Source organism: Sinohyriopsis cumingii, chromosome 5, assembly GCF_028554795.1.
Source record: "Sinohyriopsis cumingii isolate HCF-2022 chromosome 5, ASM2855479v2, whole genome shotgun sequence".
NCBI lineage: Eukaryota > Metazoa > Mollusca > Bivalvia > Unionida > Unionidae > Sinohyriopsis > Sinohyriopsis cumingii.
This window is the reverse complement of record NC_142965.1, coordinates 38,651,224-38,676,464: the sequence shown is the minus strand read 5'-3', so window position 1 is coordinate 38,676,464 and position 25,241 is coordinate 38,651,224. Positions and strand designations below refer to the sequence as shown.

Sequence of the window (25,241 nt, the reverse complement as noted above, 5' to 3'; positions counted from 1 at the left end):
AAGGCCTTTGGTTTTTGGTGTAGGGGTGAGTTTAAGCAATCAACTTTAACTGCCTTAAGCCTTTGCCACGGTCGAGGCCTACTTCTGATGATGATGATTGGGTTGAAATCACTAAGGGTGGTACGGTAGGCTTAGTCACAGGGTTGGCGTGTTTAGCTCGGGAAGGTCGTATTCTCTTCGGTCGTGATAAAGAAGACTGATACATTTGTTTCAGACTTCCTAACTCCGCTAAAATGTCTAACAATACCGTGACCGTTTGATTTTCACCCTCTTGTTTCTTTGCTGCTGCTTCTTGTTGTTGATGTTGTTGTTTTTTCCTTACCACTTCTTGCTGTTGTTGCTGTAAAAGAAAAGCTTGTTCCGCTTCCTTTTGTCGTTGTATAAATTTCTCCAATTCTTCTTTCTGTCTCTGTCTAAAATTCTCCACGTGTGGTAATGAAGGTGACGAAGGTTCCTGAACAAATTCTTGCGAGGTAAGGAAATCCACAAAATCCCAATTCACCTCTTCTGAAAGTAAGTCCGGGTTCCCTTTAGTGGTCTCCACTGCTGGTGCACCCCAATGAATCGTTTTCTGAGTTTCCGTCATGTTGAATCACTGTCGCATGGATTGACACCGCACAGGCGCTAGCGAAGCTATATAGACCACGTGACGTCACAGACTGTTCTCTTCGGATTGGATGCGGACTGACTGAATTTTGTAACGCGTGTTTGGATTGGTCAATGAACTCAATCCGTTTCAATCCTTCCTCTACCTATAAATAAGCGCAGTTCACTGCATTGATTCACCTGTTCTCGGCGCCTCAAGATGTGGACCACAGTCGAATCATCCACCCTTGTGTCTTCAATGATGTTTAGGACGGACATGCTAATGTATGTCCGATCCAAGTGGACAGTTGTCCACAAGTCAGACACCAGTCTGTGGATATGAAGAGTCTATGTGGAAAGACAAGGATGCCTCAAGAGGATTTATGGCCCTACACTAAGACGCAGCTTGAGGACAAGAAGATGCCGCAGATGCCATTTATGTTAAGGGCATATTAACATAAACCCAAAGGCCCTTTTCAGGGCCACTCATAGGTCTCGAAAAGAGATTGACTTTCAATTGCCTACCCTTTTTTTAATTTTTTTTATAAAAAAAAATCCCTTGTTAAATTCCCCTTGTCCCTAAAGTAGTTTTTTCTCCCATATTAAATTCCCTTTGTCCCTAGACAAGCCCAAACTCTATTCCCCATGTTCAATTCCCCTTGTCCCTAGACAGACCCAAACTCTATTCCCCATGTTCAATTCCCCTTGTCCCTAGACAGACTCAAACTCTATTCCCCATGTTAAATTCCCCTTGTCCCTAGAGTGACCCAGCAATTTTCCCCATGTTAAATTTACATAGTCCCCAGAGTGACCCAGGGGTGTTTTTAATGGTAATTCCCATTGTCCCTAGGGTGACCCACTTAACTACTGAGATCACATTACGATGTCAATGTGTTTCAGTCAATCTGGAAATTAGCTGTCATTATGCATAGGAATTAAATAATAGAACTAATTTCACTATAATATGGTGTATTATACCGTTGTCTTTTGGAATCTAGACGAACAGATCTGCTCTGTATTTTCAAAGCTTGTAATGTTGGGAAAAACAATGCGTTGATGGAAGGTCACTATGCGACATTGTAAGGCATGTTCTACCTCTCCTTTATTATTTATAAAAATCATTTTATGTCCTAAACCTGCTCGTTTCGATATAACACACGGGGTGCAACTATATATATATATATATATATATATATATATATATATATATATATATATATATATATATATATATATATATATATATATATATATAGAGAGAGAGAGAGAGAGAGAGAGAGAGAGAGGGAGACCATTTCTTGCGTATGATTGCAAATATTATGTGATAACGTAAAATTCAAAATAGGAAGGTGTCTTATTTATAAAAAAGGACTACAAGACATCAAACTTAAAAAAGAAACATGATACTGATGACAGGAAAATTAGCTCTTATTCCAAATATTAATATGAAACAAATACTTAAAATTAACGTTAAAAAATACAGAAATAAAAGTGGTCTTTTGTATTTAAAATTATACTGAGGTAAGATTAGAGTAAATCCAAATGATATGGGCCATCATTTCATATAGAACCGTCTAACTGAAACTTTTGTATCCTAATTGGGGTGTTTTAGGGTTAAAATGCGAGTCATTCAGCACATGAAATAAAGTAGTCCGTAAAAGGAGAAAAATCTCACTAATATTTGCTTTTTGTTATCTGTTTGATGGTATATGTCAATCGACGCTTAGTCTCCGTTACAAATGATTTACACCAAGTATTAGAGGTATTCGGCGGTAACTCGGTCCACGTTTACAAGTTCTTTTAAAGGTAACACGCCAGAATAAGTAGATTTTAATTATTGTTTATGAAACTGTATGTTTACCGTTAACTTAAGTTAATTGCTCACTTATTTTGCTTAATTTTGCAAGGGACATAACTTGTATCTCTTTATAAAAAGATGTATATTGGTCTTTGACAACCAGAATCATAGATTTACTGTTGAAATATCCCCCTAAAGTCTTTCGAGACAAGGGTGGATTACAAATTTATGAACTCGACCCAAAGTTCCATCTGAAGATACAGAAGAAATAGTCAAGAAATAGCGCCTTACACGAAAGCTTTACCGATAGCTATTATCGGTAAAGCTTTCGTGTGAGGCGCTATTTCTTGACTGATCACCGCTGTCATGTTGTGCTCGTATGGCTCTATTTACAAGGATTGAAAGATTTGCCCACGTCCCGTTGCCATGGCAGCTACGTAGTTAATAACATAGAATTCGGCTCCCAGGACGGGATAGTGTCCTTGGTTTCTTCTGCTGCGTGCGAAAGGAACGCACTGAATCCATGATATAGTAACTAGATACATACGGCTAAATAGTTCAGCTAAACGACGTGGCAATGATGGCAGTCAAGTACATGAACACGATATCTGGTACCCACTGATAAACGCCTCCCCGACAGATATAATGGTAGTTAATTACTAAATCAAAGGTGTAGGCTATAGATCATCCACGTTGCCAAGTCAATAACGAAGGCGCCGAAACAAAAGAGGATGCTAGTACTTACGGACTGACTCCAACATATACTGCTGCGTCTGGTACCCAGTTAGTGACAAACTTCGAGGAGACCACATCGATACAATTAACTGGGTCACGTACCTTTCAGATTAAGTATTTGGTCATTACAAGCGCACGCAGTTAATTCTATCGCCAGTCTTTAAGACCCTCAAGTCATAAACAATGTCAAATGTCAATATACTTTTTATAGTTTTCGCAGATATACCGCAGTCAGTTGGTGTATCACTGACGTTGAAATGCAACGTGGTTGGCCTCAACACTGGCTTTTTTTTTTGGTAAGGAGCGCAGAGGCGTCCCATAGCTGCATCGGAGACCACGACCAGGTCATTCGAGTCCGCATTATTGCTACAAGCTACTTAGTCGGTCTTGGTTGCTTAGTAGGAGAGATAACCCGTTGCGGTGTAGGCTCTTTGTTGAGAAGACTGTCCAAACTCAACTACAGGCAAAGTTTCTGCTGCGCTTGAATACTACTAAATAATTTCGTATAATAATATAACTGCCAGCCTGAAAGATATGATTTGATGTGATGTGATTTGGATTGTTAAGTAGTTTTTAAAAAATTTCAGTCACATCGATACGATGTCTTCAATGTGGAGTTTATAGTGATGTCTAGCACTGCGGCATCATGCCGCAGACATGTAGCATGATGTTCCACCCAGCCACATTATCCTGACACCAGGCCACCTAGTCCTAACACCAACCTCTTAATGCTGAACGCTCAGCGAGGCAGCTGTTAGTACCATTGCTGTAAGTCTTTGGTATGACTCGGCCAGGGATCGAACCCACGACATCCCACATCCGAGGCGAACGCTCTAACAACTAGGCCACTGGAGCGGTCGCCAACGTGATGAAGCTGGCTCAATCATAACAGAGTTCACAATAACGGGGCAGTACTGGCGGCAAACCACTGTAGGATAAAGATTTATAAAACAGCGCAGAGCATGTGCGACTCATGGTATTCGCTTGTTTCGTCGAGCTTCGTGTTCTCCCCGATATCCATATAGACGTCTGAAATCTCAATGCTTAAGAGGAGACTGTAATTGTCGGTACACAGCATGCCAGTCCTTCTCCGTGCAACACCTTAATATGGCCATAACAAAAATAATACATGTAAAGCTTGCTCAACTCGAGAACTGTCATAAGCAAGTAAATAAATAGTTGAGCTTGATGTTTGCCGTCTATGAGGGTTTGGCCACAAAGATCTGCCTGTTTCCGAAAACCGGGTACACAAAGCCAGGGACGCTTTAGCGCTTCGCCCGGTGGTTAACCCATATCTGCGTTCGCAGGTTCTCCATGGTACTTTGCGTAACCACGTTGTCCATGACCTTAAAAGGTATTTTCTTAACATTTTTTCACTCATCTTTAGGTAGGTGTTAAGAGAAAGGTGCGGCTCTCTCGAACCAGGGAGTGGCCTTTCTCGAAGTCGTGCAGCTCCTTGGAGTAATTATAACGACACATCAAGATCGAGCTAGGTACATCTCACAAAGTGTCATCCGAGACCCTGCGCATATCCTTTTCATTGCGTTTTGCATGATGGCATCGGCTAGTAACCAACTGCTAGATCTCGTCAACTCACAATTGAATGATGCCTGCTACATCAGTATTTTTCGTCCAATTCGTTTTCTAGGCCTAACGCAGCTCCACCTGTGTTGTCAACATAAGGCTAAACTTCATATCACCAAGTCTTCCGAGCTCCTTGCCGATGAAGTCCTGAACACAAGAGCTATGTGACCAAATGTCTGCTCCAAGCACGGTGTCACGTTAGACTTTAACAAACGTGTCGACAATCCCTGATCGCTCTAAAAGGCTGTCAGCAGCTGCCTTACAGGCGGTGGCGATGGTGGCGGTGGCATATTCCTGGCTTTTTCATGTTTGTTAGTATGATTGAAACAAACATAATTCTCTAAATAAGTATCCCGCAGTAAGCAAAGAACCTTTCCAATCTTTATCTAGCTTTCTTCCAACTCGTTCCAAATTTTTGTGCCACCCCAGCGCGGGCAGAGTTGATCTTCGGCGCCCATACTAACCCCACATATCTAGCACGGCAACGCCACACATCCTTTTCTACCAATGGCATGGATATCACAGTAATCTCCAAAACAATTTCGCCCCCATATTTCTTTTTCCCAGTTTCAAACAATTACACTTGTTACCACGGCACACCATTTTGTGTTTGAAATGTTATTTAGTTTGCGTATGTTTCCTTGAAAGATACACAATCGAAGAGTTCAAATGTCATTATTTGTGTTCTTGCTACCAGAAAGTGACTTTTACGAGTTTACTAAGGATCTTTGAATACGCTATTGTACGAGGACACGTATCATTCATGTTGGATATATACAATCTGAAGGCTTAAAGTAGAAGTCTACTGAAACATACGTTTTTACTTTCAGATATTGTTCATATTTAAACAATTTGATTTACAATACATATAACCACAGCATAATACATAGACACGCTTGGACAAAACACGTTGGACATAACTTAAATCATCTCAAGCAAAGCATTTTGGAAATGGCAGTAATTAAAACTGAGTGAAGTATTAATGTCACAAACAAGCCCAGATTCGGATAACCCAACGGATAAAAAGAAAAGAATAATGAAAAAGCACCTGTATGTGAACTGACCGTTGACATAGTGATACATATGAAGAAAATGCACAGCAGCCTATTTTTATTCATACTATTTTGGACTGTTAACCATGTTAAAAGATAATCTTCGAAAACATCCATGCATATGTATGACCAGGCGATTAGTCAAGGGCAACATAGGAGATTGGTACAGAACCATAAACAGAATCATGGAGGGGTGCCTTCTTTCACCAATCTCTTCAAAATATACCAGGAATGGATCATGTCCGATGCCGTCTAAGACCATGAGGACAGTGTCAGTGTTGGAGGCAGAAAAATCGCGAACCTGCGCTCCGCTGATAATATCGATGTTCTAGCAAAAGATGAACAAGAACAGGAAACCTTAGTGAACCGCCTCAACCAAGCATCACTAAGATATTGGATGGAGATCAGCGCTGAAAAGTCCAAGCGGATGTTAGACAACCCGAGTGGCATCCTAAAAGAAATAATAGTGAATGGACTGAAGTTGTCCAAAGTAACAAGCAGACACGTAGCATGATACCCCACCCAGTCACATTATCCTGACACCAGGCCAACCAGTCCTAACACTAGCCTCTTAATACTGAGCGCCAAGCGAGGCAGTTGTTAGTAACATTTTTGTAAGTTGTTGGTATGACTCGGCCGGAGTTTGAACCCACGACCTCCCGCTTCCGAGGGGGACGCTCTAACCACTAGGCCACCGGAGCGATGTGAGAGGAAAGAGAAAATTAGGCAGATTGAGATAGATATGTGAACATAACATCAAAGAGTGGACAGGCATTGATTTTGCAAAGTGCCATAGAGCAGGGAAGAAGAGGGCTAAATGATAAGAGACTGTCGCAAAGTCATCAGTGGTGCCCTTATGACCAGCCAGGTTACGGGAGAAATGAATAAAAACGAATCTTTGAAAATGTAAATACTAAAGCATTGCATCATTGATCATCGTCAATGCGACAAAAACGTACAATGTCTTTCCTCCATTACTATGTTTGAATACTTTCCGTCTGTTCTGGTTCAACCACTCATCCAGATCATTTTTTCATTTTAACATAGTAACTATGTTTCAACTTATAATGTGACCTGGAATTTCGCTCGATGACTGTTTCTCGCAGGGGTAGGGTTAGCTGGGGATAAGAGTGAGTTATTTTTTATTACTGAATATTCCCATCAATATTATTTCTAGTGACCAGCAAAACACGACAATAATCATGTATATTAAAATAACATGGCTTTTAAAGTATTTGCATAAAAACGTAATTACATATAGCAATTCTGCTGGTATCTCAGATTGTTATCCGTTATCATATTGTTTAAACACTAGCTTACATTTCACCAGTAGGCAATCGCTTCTATATTCTCTTAATCTGTGATGAATCCCCATTGATTAATCATTAGCATTATAATAAGATAACGATAAAAATAATAATTCCATCTTCAAAATGAATTAAATCATTGAGCAGATTTTCAAGCAATCCTCTCTCTCTCTCTCTCTCTCTCTCTCTGTTTCTCATGCATAAGGGAGATAATAAAGAAATGTGGCTCGAGAGAAAGAACGAAAACTAACTTGCACTAAGTAACCTACAAGAACCCGTGACTTCGTAACGGTTAGGTGTCAGCGTACCATGGGAATTTAATACTTTCTTCATAATACCAATGATTAAAAGCTGCAATAGCCAGTCAAGATAGGGCACATTTATTTGTAAGGAGGAATACACATGCTGTGTACATTTATTGCTTTGTTTATTTTTATTTAGTTCTTCATGTTTTATAAAACCTATTAATATGGGTCTAAATACTAATTATTTAATACTAAAATGTCGGAATGCCTCTCTACCCTTCCTCGACAGTTCTATATCATTGTGTGGGTTGGTAAGGCAGTAGATTAAATGACCAATAAAGAAATATAGTGATCGCCAATAAATAAATGTCTTTATGTTAAGTCACCCAACCCCAAATCTCTCTCTCCCGTACGGTCTGTCAGCATGTTCTCTCTCTCTCTCTCTCTCTCTCTCTGAGCTGTTGTAGAAAGATACCAGCGAATACCTCTGAGCGTCATAGGAGTCATTACATCTAAGTGAATAATGTGGAACAATAAAATTAAGCATACTGCCCTCCTTCAGGTTTCAGTTGGATTAAAATGTGTAGTTTTATTTATGTTCCAGGTGTCTTTACACCGACAAGGTGGATCTTGATGAAGACTCCTTAATTGAGGTTGTCAAGTTAGCACACAGGTATCAAGTAGGATATCTACTTAATCTTTGCTCTGAAATACTTGCCATGCTTATTCGCGTGGAAAACGTTTGCGATCTTCTGAACTTGGCAGTCTTCTACGAGTTGAAAGACCTCAAAGAAAAGGCGTGCGATTTCTTAGATGATCATGTTCCCGAGATACTGGAAACACCTGGCTTTATGGACATTTCTGTCGAGAGTCTCAAGGTAATCTTATCAGGGGATACATTTTATACTGATGAACTAAAACTCTTCCAAAAATGCATGGAATGGGCGGAAAATAAATGCAAAAAGCAAGGATTAGAGCCGGATTATCAGAACAAGAGAAAGCTTCTAGGTGATGGCTTTTTCTTTCTACGACTGCCAACGCTATCGCTTTCTGACTATACAGAACACATTGTAAAAACCAACATTCTTTCTGTAGAGGAATCACACGAAATATACATATATAAATGCTTACCGTCACCACCAGGAAATATTCACTCATCGAAAAATGATCTCAGTAATTCAGTCATACCAAGACAACAAAAAGTAAATACGATACTTTGGCCGAAAGATTCTAGTAAAGTTGAGTTTCACTGTCCAAATGATGTATTTCTGGCTGGAATAATGCTTGAAGATATAGTAGAAGCAACAGAAAACGTAGCACCTGAAAATAATTTCCATGACATTTATATGTTTGGAAAAGTCATGATACAAGACATAAACCTAATTGTTACATTTACTACAGAATATCGTTCCAAAATCCCTAAGTTTGTTCCCTTTGGAGAAAAGGTTTTTCTGAAAGGAAGTAAAAACTCCTATGTAATAACTGTAGTCACAAAGTGCTATGCAAGCTGCGCTGTGCCCTTCTTTCTGCGACTTCCGAATCAATGGCAAGTACAACAAATGCTCCTCCAAAAATGGCCATGTTGTAAATACCCAACATTTATCAAGGGTATTCGATATCTGAATGTATCAAATAGGTGACAGCTGCTTTTAAAATATTCTTCGACTAAGTGAACTTTTCAGCTGGTCTTTTATGTCTTCGTTGTCTTGGAGAGTTTCACCATAAACTGATATAAGAATTCTAAGAAGATGGACCTAATGCACCGGGTACATCATGTTTTTCTGTTTAGAATTTTATCTTTATGGTAAGAAAAGTTTATTTACAGTATTAATAAATCGTCCACGTCAAAGATGGGGGAAATGTGTTCGTCAAATTCCAAAGAACTTGGTATTAATAATATATTTTCATGCCGGGAGTGATAATAGACCTAAATTTTACACGTGAACGTAACACACTTAATCATACCATCTGTACACTTAATATGGTGTACCATACTCCATCTGGGTATGCATGCAAGTACCTTTTTGAAACAGAGAAACAGTCTAGATATGATATGATACCCTCAAGCCATATGGCAACATTCCATATTCATGGGTGTCTCCCGTTGATTAATATATTATTTTCCTTTCTTTTCTATATTGATGGTTAGTTTCATGCATAATGTTGGCCTCACGATGATGTACTTTTTCTTTTGATGCTGACATTAGTGTAGTTTTGTTTTGAATTGAACATACTGTACACAAGATTTTGACATATTGTGTTTGAATCTATTATATTCTTAAGTATGAAGTATATATATATATATATATATATATATATATATATATATATATATATATATATATATATATAAGTTACTAGGTAGAAATATTTTTTCATATATCGTTTCATCACTTTATGTTTCGCATGTTAAAAATATATCTAAATATCTTCACATGTCAAAATAAAAGATTTTCCATCATGAGATGGGACGCTTGATTGGGTGTGCCGACCGAAGTTAGAAAAATAAGCATTTTATGAGCTAGAGCACAGAAGTTTGACCTCTGGTCCACAATGATTAAGAAAAGATTTTATTTAAAAAAGAACGAAATATCAGTATCTATCTATCCATCCATCCATCCATCTATCCATCCATCCATCTCTCTATCTATCTATCTATCTATCTATCGGAGTGCAAGCAAAACTTCACCCCTGCATTGCATTTCTTTTGTTGCGGTTGCTGTTGCGTTGGGTTTAACGCTATTTCTCATACGATATAAATGGCGGCAAATACAGCACATTGGCCGAGCACGAAATGGAACCCACGCGGACAGAGCTGAGACGCAGAAATAGTTAAAGGCGAGCGCTTTAAACCAATCAACCACCCGGGTCCCAAATTTCGAATGTCATCAAGCGAATTTTCTTTTGCCTCATGATCGTTGATTATATCTAATTAATGGTGATTCTACTAGCACTGAATATCTTGCTAGGCTCTAATGCTTCAACAGGTGTTGGTGCCGACACAGAAATTGGACGTTTCGAGCATAAAAAACGTCTCAAAGTCGGACTTTCCTCGTGGTTGGAAAGGGAAATATAGCTTACAAAATGTCAAAACTTTGATTTATTGCAACAGATGAGGTTAACCCAAAATTACAGTTCTCTTTTATTTCTGATATTTGTATGATTATTCTGTTAATTGCGATAACGTTTTGCAAACCACGGAAACAAATTTTAAATTGAAAGTAAAGTGACGCAATAACTTGTGTGCATTTCATTTTTTCATACAATGCGTTGCTGTGTGTATTCACTTTGTGAAGTGGGTCTTTTAAAAGTGGTTGTTCATAATGAAATGATATGATATAATTGAGGGATATATATATATATATATATATATATATATATATATATATATATATATATATATATATTAAATATTGCTTGTATAAATATTGCTTATACACTGATAAAATTACAAGGTTAAAGATAATTCTGACAAGACCATGTAACCAAAGTGCATGATATGTGTGACATAAGACTGATGATGAATTAAATAGATTGTCATTTTGCTGAAAACATTGATTTGCTTCTACTGTGCTGTTGTTAATGAGCTTTTGTGTATTGGAAAAACTGTATTTTCAGTACGACTTATATTTTGTACTTTCTGAACATCAAACGAAGAAATAAGAATACGAAAGTATGAATAATATTTCAGTTATTTCTGATTCGACGGAGTTATATTTTTTAGTCTCACTTTTCTCTATGTATGTCATCTTTGATAGCCATGGTTACGATATGTTAACTCTACTTACACTTTGGCGGATGGATCAGATGTTTGAGTGCTTTGTCATAGCGACATCTATTGGATTTCATGAGTTGTCTCCCGTATTATGTAATGCCAACTAACCAATAGCCAGTAATAGCCGTGTATTATTACTTTGTTCATCGGCCGAAAACAGTGGTGGATACTGACCTCATAAGGATACCTTGTAAGCTTAACATCGATAGAATGACTACGTAGCAAAGGGAAGCCATTACGTATGTATTTGAGGGAAATGATGTATTTGTAGACCGGCAGTGGAAAATTGCTTATTTATCAGCCCATTCCATGTGTGTGCCCCCATGTATCGACCATGTTGAAACAGTGTTCAAATTTGAACAACCTGAATTTGATTGGATGCGGTGGCTTACCGCCGCATCCAATGAAATTCACAGACTCGAGGCGCTGAATTATCTGATCGCTCCACCAAGGTGTAGATAGGGTTAACACATCAGGATCTTGGCTAGCGAAGATGTATGTATGTATGTGTGTATGTATGTATGTATGTATGTATGTATGTATGTATGTATGTATGTATGTATGTATGTGAATTTATTTTTTTTCCTTAGGTTGTGGGGTGGAGTTTTCGCGATTAAGCAGAAACAGTGAGATCACCAACACAAATCATAGAAATTAATAAAGGAGGTTTAAATTTGTACTGTTTAATAAAACTTAGAAACAAGGCGAGACTATGCAGTTCTCCATTCAAGTGATAAGCATATTCAACAATAATCACAGATCGTATCAGAGGTAAATGTTTCTTCCTTCCGATGAGGATGTGGCGAGTGCACATAATTTGTGGTACTGTTACTTAAATCGAATAAATAAATAAATTAAATGACTTCATGATTCTGCTGAAAAGGGAGAACTTAATGGACTACAACCTTTCCACTGCCAAGTATAAACAATAGTAAAAACAACTTAGACCATGCACCCTGACCGGCATTGTGAAAACTCAAACGAAGAATAAAACGATGGTGCGTATTTTTGTTCTAATTCGATACCATTTATACAACAGTTACCTTTTAAACAGCCTGAGATGTCACAAAATCACAATATCCGTTTTGCGAGATATTGTTTGCAAGAATATATTTGTTGCTCCTGCTTTACTCCCGTTAAATCTTTACGACCAATTTAGGCAAATCATCATGAAGTTAAAGGTTTGTTAAGTTCAGCTTAGTTTACAGTAAGATGAATAGAAAATATATGTTTATAAACGACTCAAGACCAGAAGTCTGCTCAGCTTGGTATAGTTTGTGATTGCCTCCTTAAAAAATGTACATTAGTCTCTCTCTCTCTCTCTCTCTCTCTCTCTCTCTCTCTCTCTCAACAGAACTAGAACATCCTAACTATCTAAACAATATTAAATATTTCTAAACATCATGACACAAAGACATCCTAATCTGGTTAATCTGGAGTCTGAAGAACCTTCCTCAATATACATGAAAACATAAATAAACATGGCTTCCCTCTGGGGGCTACTCACATTGGCCTAAGGTGGCTTGATCCTAGCCATAATATAAACCTTATTTTAATATTCTACTAATCTGGGATGATCCAAGTATAATCCCATCAATACTTAAGCCTTGGGCTGCGCCCATTATAATGACCTGGGGTGACCCCAAGGTCTACACTGACCTATTATTTCTACTTCAGAGCTGTGATGTTCCCAGAAACTGCCTAAGCCGGGTTGATCCCAGCCTTACTATACCCCTTATTCTAACATTCTACTGACCTGGGCTGATCCTGAGGTCTCTACTCGGGTGATTCAATCATAATCCGTACTCTAGATCTGGGCTGATCTCAGGGGCTGAACAGTGATGATGATCCCAGATCATGAATTGTTTGAAACCCAAGGTGAAATCAAGGAATATTGTATTTACTAAATAAATAGGTGAAAGAGTACCCGAGTTGGGGGTAAAACTGAGGATGGCCATTGCTGAGTGAGTAAACACAATGACAGATAAGATGACACCATAATTTCATTTATAATTTGGATATGCATTAGAACACTTCAAGGTGCTGTCAGGGAATGGTAGCTGAGCAGCGGTGGTGGGGGTGGGTCAGCCAACCTTTTGAGAGGGGTAACAACCCACCCACCACCAAGACCCCGAATCTACAGTCCGGGCCTTGTAAAAATGTTGATTTCTTTTGTTGCCAAAAGCCAATCCGAGCCTTGTATGTAACCCTGGTTGGCAAGATGAAATTCGCCGGGCCAACCATTTTTTAAACCCGAACACGACCGCGACAAGAGCAAACTGCTAAAGCAACTGGGAAAACAGTATAAAGAACTAAAAAAGCCAAAAGATTCTACGAGAACTTCCAGTTAAATAGCTGCTGCTCAACCACAATTACGACAAGAAATACAAGATGTAATTGAGGGCATCGACCAAACTCGTGCTGAGATCGATGATATAAGGGATCTTGTTTGGCCAGAAACAGAACCAAAGACTACTTTAGAAAAAACATCCACCGAATTTCCGAATTCACCGAAGAAGGTATTAAAAAAAAAACTTTGAGAAAACCCTATAGCAATTGCTGCGTCAGGATATTCAGTTCGTGATACTTTGTTAGACCCAGAAACCATGATTTTTCATAATCAAAATGGGTTCCTTTCGTGTATCAAATGTACCATGGTATAAGTCAAATCAGGGGTAAAGGTAAGGATGACTTTGAAAATTTTAAGAAACAAGTTAAAGAAGCAGCTTGAGCGCCATTATCTGGGGATGTATTATCGCCCAAAAAATCACAACTCAAGCCACTCCGCATTGAAAAAGAAGAAGAAATCTACCGGCACCCGAAAAGTCCTTGCCACTCGCGATCGTGGTCGTAAACAGCAAACCTCGCCACCGGTTTACGATAAACTTTGTTCCAATCACGTCCTCGTTGATGTTGATCGACCAGAAATTCTGATTGGTGGAAGACAAATCTAAAATAATCCCCCGAAATCATCAATGAACGGGTTGCCTTTTGTCAATGCTTATTTACCGGTGGCGTCATTGATATCAGCGTTTAACGAGCCCTGATGGGTGAAATTACCGACGATTACTACAATTACTACAGAGTTCGATGAATTAGATCTGCGATAACAAAATAACATAATTGTACACAATACTCAACATTGACCGTGATGGTCAGAGTGACAAATTCACGATTACCAGTATATAAAATCATCTACTGAGATGGGATTCGCGATGTTGTTAAAAGTTTATTTAGAAGAATAGCCCCAAAAGCTATCCCGATTGCAAAACAATTAGGCATGAAAGCCATCGAAGTCGTTCGTGATAAAGGTATTGGGGCTGTTGGAGATGCTGCTGGTAAAACATTATCGGCGATCAGACGAAAACCTCAGCCGCAGCCAGTAAAACTAAACAGAACCAAGTAATACCAGCAAGTGTCAGTAAAATAATAAATCAAGGCACCAATTAACGCCTTGACGAATTTGCTGGGGTGCTGTCACCCAGCGTGCCACTGACAAAACCGAGATAGAAAAATATAACGGTAAAACTAATAGCGGGACGAGGCCTGTTCCGATGTCGTTTTAAGCAACAAATAATACAATAAAATGTTCAAGTGTGTGTCTGATCCCGCATTTGACATGGACGCTCCAGTACTTAAAGACGAGTCTGTGCATGATTATCAATATTATTCCGATGAAGCATGAAAACCAGACCAACATGGACGAATCGAACTACGAGTTCAAGATACATTCAGGTATTTCCTGCCCGCTGAGGAAGTCATTGAAGTTCAAGGTAAACATGTGAAAAATGACGCTACAGGACATGCAGCAAATGAACGATGTTGATTCGTTAACAATGGTATTATGGCGTTATTTGACAGTGCGTGTTATATCATCGACGGCAGAGAACTTCAGGCATGCCTCCATAACGTCGACGTTGATACTACGATACTCGAGCTAGCCCTAAACAGCGATGATTATTCACGGTCCGCCGACCTGTCCATGATGTTCGCCAGGGACATTACTGACCACCCTAAAGATAGGCAGTATTTCACGGTACAATTAACGCTGGACAGCTCTGCTTATGCACAAGCTGCTGAATGATACCTCGACCCGCCACTAATTTTGCGACACTGCAGAGTACTAATCCAGAATTCAACCTGGGATTTGCAGCACGATGATCTCAGGTTAACACTGATGGCGGAGTTTCCTGTGTGATACCGCTGTCACATATTTTCGGATTCTGCAGACATCTTAAAAAATATATCTTTGAAGCCAGACATGCTGTTGCGTTCATCTGAAGGGCCACCGTCAATGCTGCAATCTGGCGCGCTGAGATTAGAGGAGGGGGTTCTGGTAAAGTAATGCTAACAACACTAGCATTAGGGAAGACAACGATGACTCCATAGCTGACAGAAGAAGCTCGGTTGTTATCGTTCTTGGACAGTGGTGGTAAATCAACTTTGTCGTGGCTGTCACTGACCAAAGACATGACTCCAGGCACAGCAGGAACATTTTCATGGCATATCTTATCACAACAAGGAATTTTAGCACCACGACATATATTCGTGGCATTTCAGCGTGATATCAGGTCTAACGATTAGACAGCAAAACCAATGGTGTTTGACAGATTAGCGGTGTCTACGATTTCGCTGAGGCGAAATGGACATTGAGAACCATACGAAGACATAATACTGGATCTCGACCAAAACAAATTTACACCGGTGTATCATAGGTTGATTTAATTCATAAGGCGTGATGAGAATATAGAATCCGACCTGCAGATGTCTCAGTGGGATTTCTCGACGTTGTTTCCGATCTATTATTTCTCACTGGATCATCTGGATTTATTCAGACAGTCAGTCATTGACATACACGTGCGAACTACTTTTGCTCCTACGCCAGCTGATGGTTACAGAACAATCGGTGTTATACTGTCAGAGCAAACAATGTTGCTCGAAGGCGCTGGTGGACGAATGAGATTTATTGGTGCAGTGGTGGAAAATAGGTAATTAAATCATTCACGTTGTTACAATGTCATACCAACACGTTTATGTCACTCTGACACTTGGTTAGATTAAAAAGTTGCAATCAGCATCAAAGACGAATTGTGGAACAACGATATCGCTGAAATCAACAGCATTCCTGAAAGTGCTATCTTTGGCTGAAAGTAAGCTCAAACACTACAATGACGCCAAGAAATCAAAGACTGGCATTAGATTTGATCTTTCTGCCAATACGATCAACAACACAGCAAAGACTGGTGGTATATTCCCACTGCAGCGATAATATCGTTGATTGCAGCTGTAGATCGAACTGTTACAGAAGTGGCAGTACTTGGTGCCGTTGCAACCGTTGCCGGCATGACACTAAAGAAGGCGACAGTTCAAGGTTTAAAAACATCAAATAAGGGACGGGGTCAACCATTACCAGGAACGCTGTTCGGTCAAGGTCTAAGACTGCCAAGGACGTCTTGCTGAAACTCCCCGTGTCCAACTTTGATTTACTGCATGCCGCTCGGTGATTAAACACTAAAAAACCTAGAGGTGTTTTTATGCGTGATTAGTTGCCGGAACCACCGGACTGTCTTGAAACTGGTATCATTAATCTTGATGGCCGTTCTGGTACAGGTAGTCACTGGGTTGCATACTTGTCTGGATTGGCGCCACCAAGAGAATATTTAAAATTTATCAGGGGAATTCCAAGGACGACATCGCCCCAATCTGGTATTCAACAAAAGCAAAACAAAAATTAATGCATCTACCTAAATGTGGTCTAGAAGTACTTGTGGTACTTAACACTGTGTCAAGGTAATCTGCACCACCACATAAAGTCGTGCACGAGTACACTAGCGGTAGTTTTAAACAGGTTAGGAGTTTATAATGGTAGATCTCTCGCTAGAGTTAAGAAACCTGGTTTCGGTGACGTTGATTTGTCTGTGTATGACACAAGATGAGTTTGCTGTTCTTATGAACCACGCCGGAGATGACCGGGATGAAATTGTTGTTTTTCAGGATTAACATGGACGGCTAAAGACAAGCAATATAAGATGGACTGATATTGTCTGGAGAGTTTTGCCGATAATATCCTAGCATTTACTGATAGCGGAAGAATCAGAGACTCAAGTGTATCAATCACGACGATCAGAAATGAGATCAGTAAATCTGTTGCTAAAACCGGTGATACAATGACCGGTGAACTCAACATGAACGGAAACATAATTGTTGTTTTGAGAGAACCAGCGTCTCACGACGACGCCGTAACGAAGACATACGTGGACGACAGCGACACCAATATTGATAGTAATTTAGCCACGTAGTGAGCTGAGTATGACGTCCACGTAGGCGTGTTTACTGGTCGTTGCAGAAACTTCAACGACTTGATAAAGTCACATATGATTTCGTTGGAAATCCAATGGTCGTCAACGTGATGCAATCTCGATATCATTGATGCCAATGGTAGCTGTTAAACCAGCCAGGGACAATTCTATTTCGCTTTGGAGTAATTTAAAAAATCTATATTCTGCCGATATCGCATATCTACCCTCTTCCCGTTGCTGCTGTATCACATCAAAATTGTCATTGATTTTTTTTCAACATCAAGTTGAACCGCGAGACAGTCTTGTTGTAATTTCTCAATCTCAGAGATAATTGTGTTCAAGTTTTCTTGGTTCATTATAAAGTAAATATATTTCTTAAATAGAAGGAGACTCCCACTACCACCGAGTGTTTGTTGTGCAGACTTATCAACCAACGATTTTTTGAGACCTATGCGATATCGTGTAGCTGGATCGTGTAAGATGATTGTAATGAATCCATTTGTAGTTATCTGAGCATGTGCTAATAGGTTTTTAAACTTATTTATGTCCATGTCACCGGGACAAAAATTCTGTTGAATATTTCGCAGTATGTATCAAAGCCGTAAAGAAAATAAATAACCCGCTTGTTTTGCTGGACCATAAAACCAACCATCAGTAAAGATCCTTCCTGTTTTTAAACATTAAATAATGTTTCAGTATTAGATCCAAAGCCTGATCCCATGATATGGGCTGCAACGCAGTATCCATATAATAGAAGACAAGTATCTTTGATACTTCAAAAACTGCTCGACTCGGCTGGCATTACTATAAATTTTGATAAATATTAGAGTCTGTAAATCCATAAATATATCTACACATTTGACGCTTTGGTAAAAGAAAAATATTAAGCTATATCGCTCACAAAACCTTTGCTTAATGATATTTGTAGACAATGAACATCTTGATCTAAACTGTTGTTTGTAAACTACTGAAAGCAAAACTTCGAAGTCCGAAATATTCACGAAATAAATAAAAAATGTCATTTGAATGGCACAAACAATGAATTTGTGCATAAACATAGCAGGCAGACAACACATCATTGCATGTACCTTTACGGATTTTGATTCGTTGTGATGACAAGGTTTTTCATCCAAAACATGAGTCATGGTCTTCAGTGTACCAATATTCTGAATTCGTATCCATTGCAGAAGAAATCGGGTATATGAAAAACAATCCTACTGCTACGTACAAAGATTTTATTGTCAGATCCAGACAGTGATGTGTTCATTTCTGAATCTCACTCGTGAATGGTCCTTTCAATAAGACTACTATGTAACACTGGACCTAAAAGGAACTGTCAATTTTTGGGAAATTTAAAAATATTTAAAAGTAACCTTGATTAAATCCTTTCAAACACTTGCATGACAATTAAACTCTATGATCCGAGAGTGAATCGAAACCAAGATAGGATGCTTTTTTAAATCATTTGGAACCGGTCATTGTTTAAGCTCAAACATTCTCAACTATGTTAACTGTAGAAAGAGAGGTTACATTAAATCATTTGAAGAGAATATCGGATGGAGGCATAACAAGAATAGACTTTACAGATTAAAGATTAGAAAAAGCCAAAGAAATGCTGATCGATTACAAGGAATTGCTTCAGACTGCGGAGGTATGATCCACTGCTGGCTATCAACAATTTAAAATGCTGTTTGAACTTTTTGAAAGAATCTGTTATTACTAAACGAGGACATAAAGACATTCACTACCATTATGAAAACAAATTCATAGAGTACATGAGTAATAATTGCGAATTTAAGAACAACATTTATTATTCATGTAAATCTTCAATTTGAAGACATCATCTGTAATGTTGTATTTTTCAAATGTAATAGACAGCAGTATCAGATTTTTTGTAATGAGATGTACTAAATACATTTAATAATAACGAAAATTACAAACCGTACTCCGATTATTCATCACAATTTTCCTATTACTGGTCATCTATTGAAAATGTTGACACTACATTTACTAAATGTCATTTTTTAATTCACATTAAAAGTTAATTTGATACTGCGTGCCTACCGTTATGATCAGCTACGGCATTGATATCGTAAGCGGGAGGGACATTTTAATTATGGCCATCGTGTTTGGACAGGATCACTAGGAAGGGATGTCGGTTGTTTAAGTTGCGGATCATTTTTGCAAAGCGCGTTCTGAATCCAATTTCACAAATTTCAGAAGCTTGCCGCGCATCTTCCCTAAATAGGGTCGACGATCCACCTCGACCCTGGTCATATGTAGCAAGCCAAAACAGTGTCTACCATCAGCAATTTGGTTGGATACAAGTAAATCGATCCAGTTAGTTTACTCGTTACATTTATCCACGATAATAGTTGACAATAATCATAGTAGCCTCCGTAGACAACGATTTTCTTTCAAGACAAGGTATGTGGACATAATAAAATTCACCATATTGAAAGCCTAACAGGTCAAGTAACAAGTAGTCAATCAATTTTGCTTGCCATAGAGAAAAAGCAGTAAAGTTTTATCCACAGAAGGGCAATCGTTCAAAACCTTTTCTTGGCTAGCTACGTGTTGCAAGAGTCGATGAGGTACGAAGGAATCATTACCCTTGGCAAACGATACTCTGACTGCCATGTTTGTGAAAAATGCATAGATTTTGTTTCGTTTGGACTCATTCGGTTGAAGACTCTCATACCATTTTAAGACTAATTTGGATTGTGTAGCAAAAACTAATCCATGAATCACAATGATAAGCTCTCCCAACTTGTTCTATAAGTAATGAATAAATTTAATGTTGTTTTTGATGATTATTGTGGGGGTGTTTTATCTTCAGGAGGCTACAATTTTATTTTGAAAACCTCCATTTCTCCAAACACTTTCCCTCCGTTTTACCATTGTGTCTTTCCGTCATGCCCTCGTATCAGACATTATCATGCAAAATCACAAAAATCTCGATAATACACTTTCCCTGTTCTAATAGAATACAAAGATCAGGCAGACATCATATATTTCAGATCCCTGCCCAACCTTATTCCTTCCATTCCAGATAGTTTCCTATCCATTTTATTTGTTACATCTGCCAACTTAACAGCAAAGTTACACTAGAAACATTCATGCGTGGATCCAAATGCAGGCTTGTTCACCATTCCTTTTGGGAAAAAGCATAGTAACGCATGAATACTTGGTGTATGTCAAAAGGAGGGAATGTATTCCATGATCCAAAAGAGAAAACGAGTTAACATGAATTTAATCTACATAAGAAATCTTCATTATCTGCATGAAACATGTTAGTGACTTTTATAATGTGTCTCCAACAGGGAATAAAGCTCAGAACCCATACCCCAAGTTATGGTACTTCTCTCTCTCTCTCTCTCTCTCTCTCGCGCACAAATTATGATGTTTACCTTCAGGACGATAAATTTGAAACGGTTGCAAATATGAAAAGTTACGTATTACATGTGAATAGGAAGATCAGCCGTCTAAATATCTTGGTATATTTTATTCTTACGAGAATTTTCTCACGTATGCACAAGCATTATGCAATAATTTACACGTTATGCATTCATCACACGAATTAAAATCTACGCAAATAACCTATAAAGTAAAAACAGGTCTAACTGTTTTTACAAGCCCAATTCTAGCAGCCTGCTGTGATGTTACAAAGACAAACAAATGCCATAAACATTGATATTTTTGTAGAATATAAACTTCAATCATAGGTTTTCTATCTCAAATTTATTCGGAGGAGGTATTTTTCTCACATGAAAATAAAACTAAATAAATGTGCCGTTAATAATTAAAATATTTCATTTCAATCAGATACATAATATACTGGTGCATATATTGATTAAAACGAAAGAATCTTACATGCAGTGTGCAATAACAGAATATTAAAGCTATAAATGCATCATATCAGTGCACATATAACTATACTTACTACGGCAAATATATTCATTCACACTAAATTGTGGTAAATCTCAATAATGTTCCACATTTCATTACAAAAACTAGATTTAGTCTCCTGAAAGGTTGCAAGAAATGAAGTCAGAGGTTATAGAATTACAATAATAAATGTGTTGTTTAAAATTCCTTTTTTTAAATTATCGATTAACATAGAAAAGAACAAATTTAAAGCTTATAAAATAATATACTACTTTTTGAAGTGTGATAGCCAGCAAGTTATTATATTTGTCTCCTAATGAACGACACCGTCTCGAGAGATGTATGCCAAATCAATTGAAGGCCAGTTCTTAAAGTCTTCCTTTGGTATGTTTTCACATGTATAAGGGAACAAAGATTCGAGTATCTAAGACCAGGCCTTAAAGCGTTTGGTTGGGATATATTCAACTTTAGAATGGAACCAGGATTCATATACCTAAAAAAGGGCCTTAAAGTCTTTTGGTTGATATATATATTCTTATATAGAATGGAACAAAGATTCACATACCTGAATTAAAATGTGTATATGGTCCGCATTGATGGATCTAGTTATCATGACATGAAAACAGCATACAGTGCCAAACTGAATTGGGAAAATTGAACAGTGTGATGCAATAATAATAATAATGATAATAATACTAGTAATAATAATAATAATAACTTTATTTTCTGAGGTAAATACATTTGGTTCTAGGAAGGTGGTGGGTTTATCCAAGTTAGGTATCTCAAATTATTTGATATTTGACGTAAGCAGAAAGAAGAAATTTGTGATGTGCGCTCTTAAAAGTATCTGGTGTTGGTGTTTGTTTAATATCTTTGGAAATTATATCCAACAACACACTTCTGCAGAATGAGTTAAAGATATTTTATACAGAGACGTTTTGAATTTAGTCAAATGAAGATTGGAAAACAAGATAGAAATTTGAGTATGTGAGTGAAACTGGAGCTAGGAGATCATGAATACGAATTAACGAATCAATGAGAGGTTGGATAGGTTTGTCTTGTAATAACTTTAGTGGCTCATTTATGGAGTTTAATTATCTAATTAAGATAGCTAGCATTACAATTCCCCCCTATGTAATAAACAAATCAAACAATGCCAATAAACATCAATTATAAAATATTTTTAGCATTGATTCCTATACATACAAAGACAGTCTGTTCAATAAGGTTTTTATGGAGGATACAGCAGAAAACATGAGCTTTATTTTGAATTTCCCACGAAAAAGAGCCAGTCAATAATCACACAATTTTTTATTTTTTTTATTTTGGATGAATGAATATACAAATCGTTTAAACACTTGCTGGTCCGATTTATTGTATCTGTCCTTTTCACATATGATAAGCATATTAATGAAGTAATGTGTTTATTATTAATGATAACGATTGGTAACTTTTATAATAATTTTTAATGCTATGAACATAATTTATAATAATGTTACAAATAAATGGATTCTTGCATATTCAAATAAAAGGTCATACTGACAGCTCAAAAAAAAATGCAGGAAGAATAAAATAATCATAATAATGTTAATGAATATATAGAACAGAATACAAAAAGAATCGTAACAAGATATAAGCAGAACAATTGAAAAATAACAAAGAAGAAGACATAACTAATAAAAATAACAGTGTGATTCACAAGATTTCTTAGGTAGCTGAAACGAAAACTGTCTATTGCTCTTTCTTTTTACCTTTTCTGTTTCTAATAATATCCAAGCTATCACAAACGAATACAAAATTCAAAACTGTCAACACAGAGAATACCCAACTTTTATACATATTCGAGACAATTCATTCTTTTCATCATCTTGAGTCAGAATATTTACATTAGGGATTGTTTTTTATTTGCTGTAGTTTTCTCTGAATTGCTGCAGATTACTGTGCTTAGGATATATATATATATATATATATATATATATATATATATATATATATATATATATATATATATATATATATATATATATATATATATATATATATAACAAATTCTATTCCATGTATGAGGAAACTACACTTACATCGTGTCCAATATGTAGAGATAAGCACGTCAATTATAAAAGTGTAGTACGTACGCAACATAATGAAAAGTATGGTTTATTGATTCTAGCTTATCTAATGCATGGCCTTTTAAGATAACAGCACATATTACATGTATGAAAAATTCTGTTTCTGGTGATTGCCTTCACTTTAGTTAGTTTATTTTGTATGAGAGAGTGTAAACATAGGCAAGTACTGGACATGCAACGGTCGGTATTTTTCCTCAACGTTTAAACGACTAGTCCAATTCTCTCTGTTCATTTTGTCGAACTTTCATGGGAAATATAATATATACATATTCTAAGAATATTTTACGAATAGCCATCTCAGTTTTATCAACTCGTCACTTTTGGCACAGCATTCCAAATAATATCTTAATGCCCCTTGATAACGAGTCTATCATAAACTATACGCTTGAAAAATATTAATTACCTTTCAGGAAATGTTGACGAGCATGGCAAACGTAAAACTATATATACATAAATGACCCGAAATGATGACTAATACCTAACTGGAAATAGTATGGTGAGTAGCCCATATGAATTTGCTGAGTGATACAGTATTCGTGTTATTTGGTGCCAGTCTTTGCAAGGTAAGCTGATTGCGTAGCTTTTAATTTGGAGGCCAAATATATGGCAGTCTGTAATCAATCTCGATTATTTTTCATTCTGCTAAAAAGTGATTTACAGAAGGATGCGAAATTCGCACTGAAGTCTGAGGAAGAAGACTTCACAGAAATCAAGTCATTTTGTCATTTTGGCGCTGACGAGTCTCGTTTGTCAGTTTTAGGCAGATAGGCGATATAAGAGGAGTCAAATAGGGGACATGTCGCTGGAATCCTTCAGGGTATTTGCAAAGTGTCGAATTTTGAATAAGTGTTGAAACTTAAAGTTGAATGCATTGAGCATTAAAATTTTATCACATTTAAAACAGAAAGTCTTTGTGAAGGGACACTTCAACCTTTCTTCTTTCCTCCCCATCCCATTTAAACTTGATAGGCAAGCATCTGCGACTCATTGAGAATTTACCCAGGCATCGCAACATTGCCCTGCGAAAGTAAACATTTGAGCTACCAACCATAACCGCGTGATAGGAACCCATGTCAAATAGTCATTTTTCAAAGGGAAGTGGATTGCAACATAGTTCAGATATTCCAGGCTATCCAAAATCTGACGAAAAAAATATTATCTCTGGAAACATTTAGGAACCGCTGCGTACATTTGGTCAGAGTAAATTAAAGCGTACACTTTGGAATTAATGTGACTTTAAAGTGACGACCTTGGTCGAAATTCTTTAGTCTAAAAATTCCTGACAGAGGAAGCCTCAAAAGAATAGCGCTTTCCTCGTTAAACAAGAAATGGACCAGGTGGCTGTCTTGCAAGAAAAGACAGGTTTTAGTGCTAGGATGCACAATTTCTTAAAGAGAACATCATTAAGGTACGCAATTTTAAATTTTCACGTAATTTTCTATTTTTGATTGTTTGTTTATGCAAATGTGTTTGATATGACTAGAATCCATAATACGTATCGTTTATTCAATTTCATGGAAATCTGCTGATGCTAGAGTTGTTATGCAATTTATTTCTTTAATTTTACTGTTACTAGTTCATTGATAGAATTGACGGATTTCATAGGGTTATACGAAATAATTTCCTTTGTCTGTTAGGATGATACTGATTATCGTGAGTTAACGATAATCGCATATTTATATCTGATTTTGTAATGTTTAAAGAATCTTGTAGGTTAGGGATTCCTGTGAGGTAGAATTTTGTGAATTGTATGCAATAGTAATCGAGCATGTGGTAAAGAGATACGGTAATGTTAGATACGCCGCTCACGTGTTAATTTATGGTCGGTCGCTGTGAAGCGAGAA

General features: G+C 37.5%; 1 protein-coding gene across 1 annotated transcript in view; it reads left to right on the top strand.

Annotated features, from left to right (window-relative positions):
• LOC149798977 (BTB/POZ domain-containing protein 6-B-like) overlaps positions 1 to 9,534 on the top strand; it is an 82,992-nt gene extending 73,458 nt beyond the window's left edge. Inside the window, exon 3 of the mRNA XM_089957012.1 lies at positions 7,911 to 9,534. Within this exon, the coding sequence (XP_089813138.1) occupies positions 7,911 to 8,946 (1,036 nt within the window). The 3' untranslated portion in view covers positions 8,947 to 9,534. The remainder of the gene's footprint in view (positions 1 to 7,910) is intronic.
• Positions 9,535 to 25,241: the final 15,707 nt, after the last annotated feature.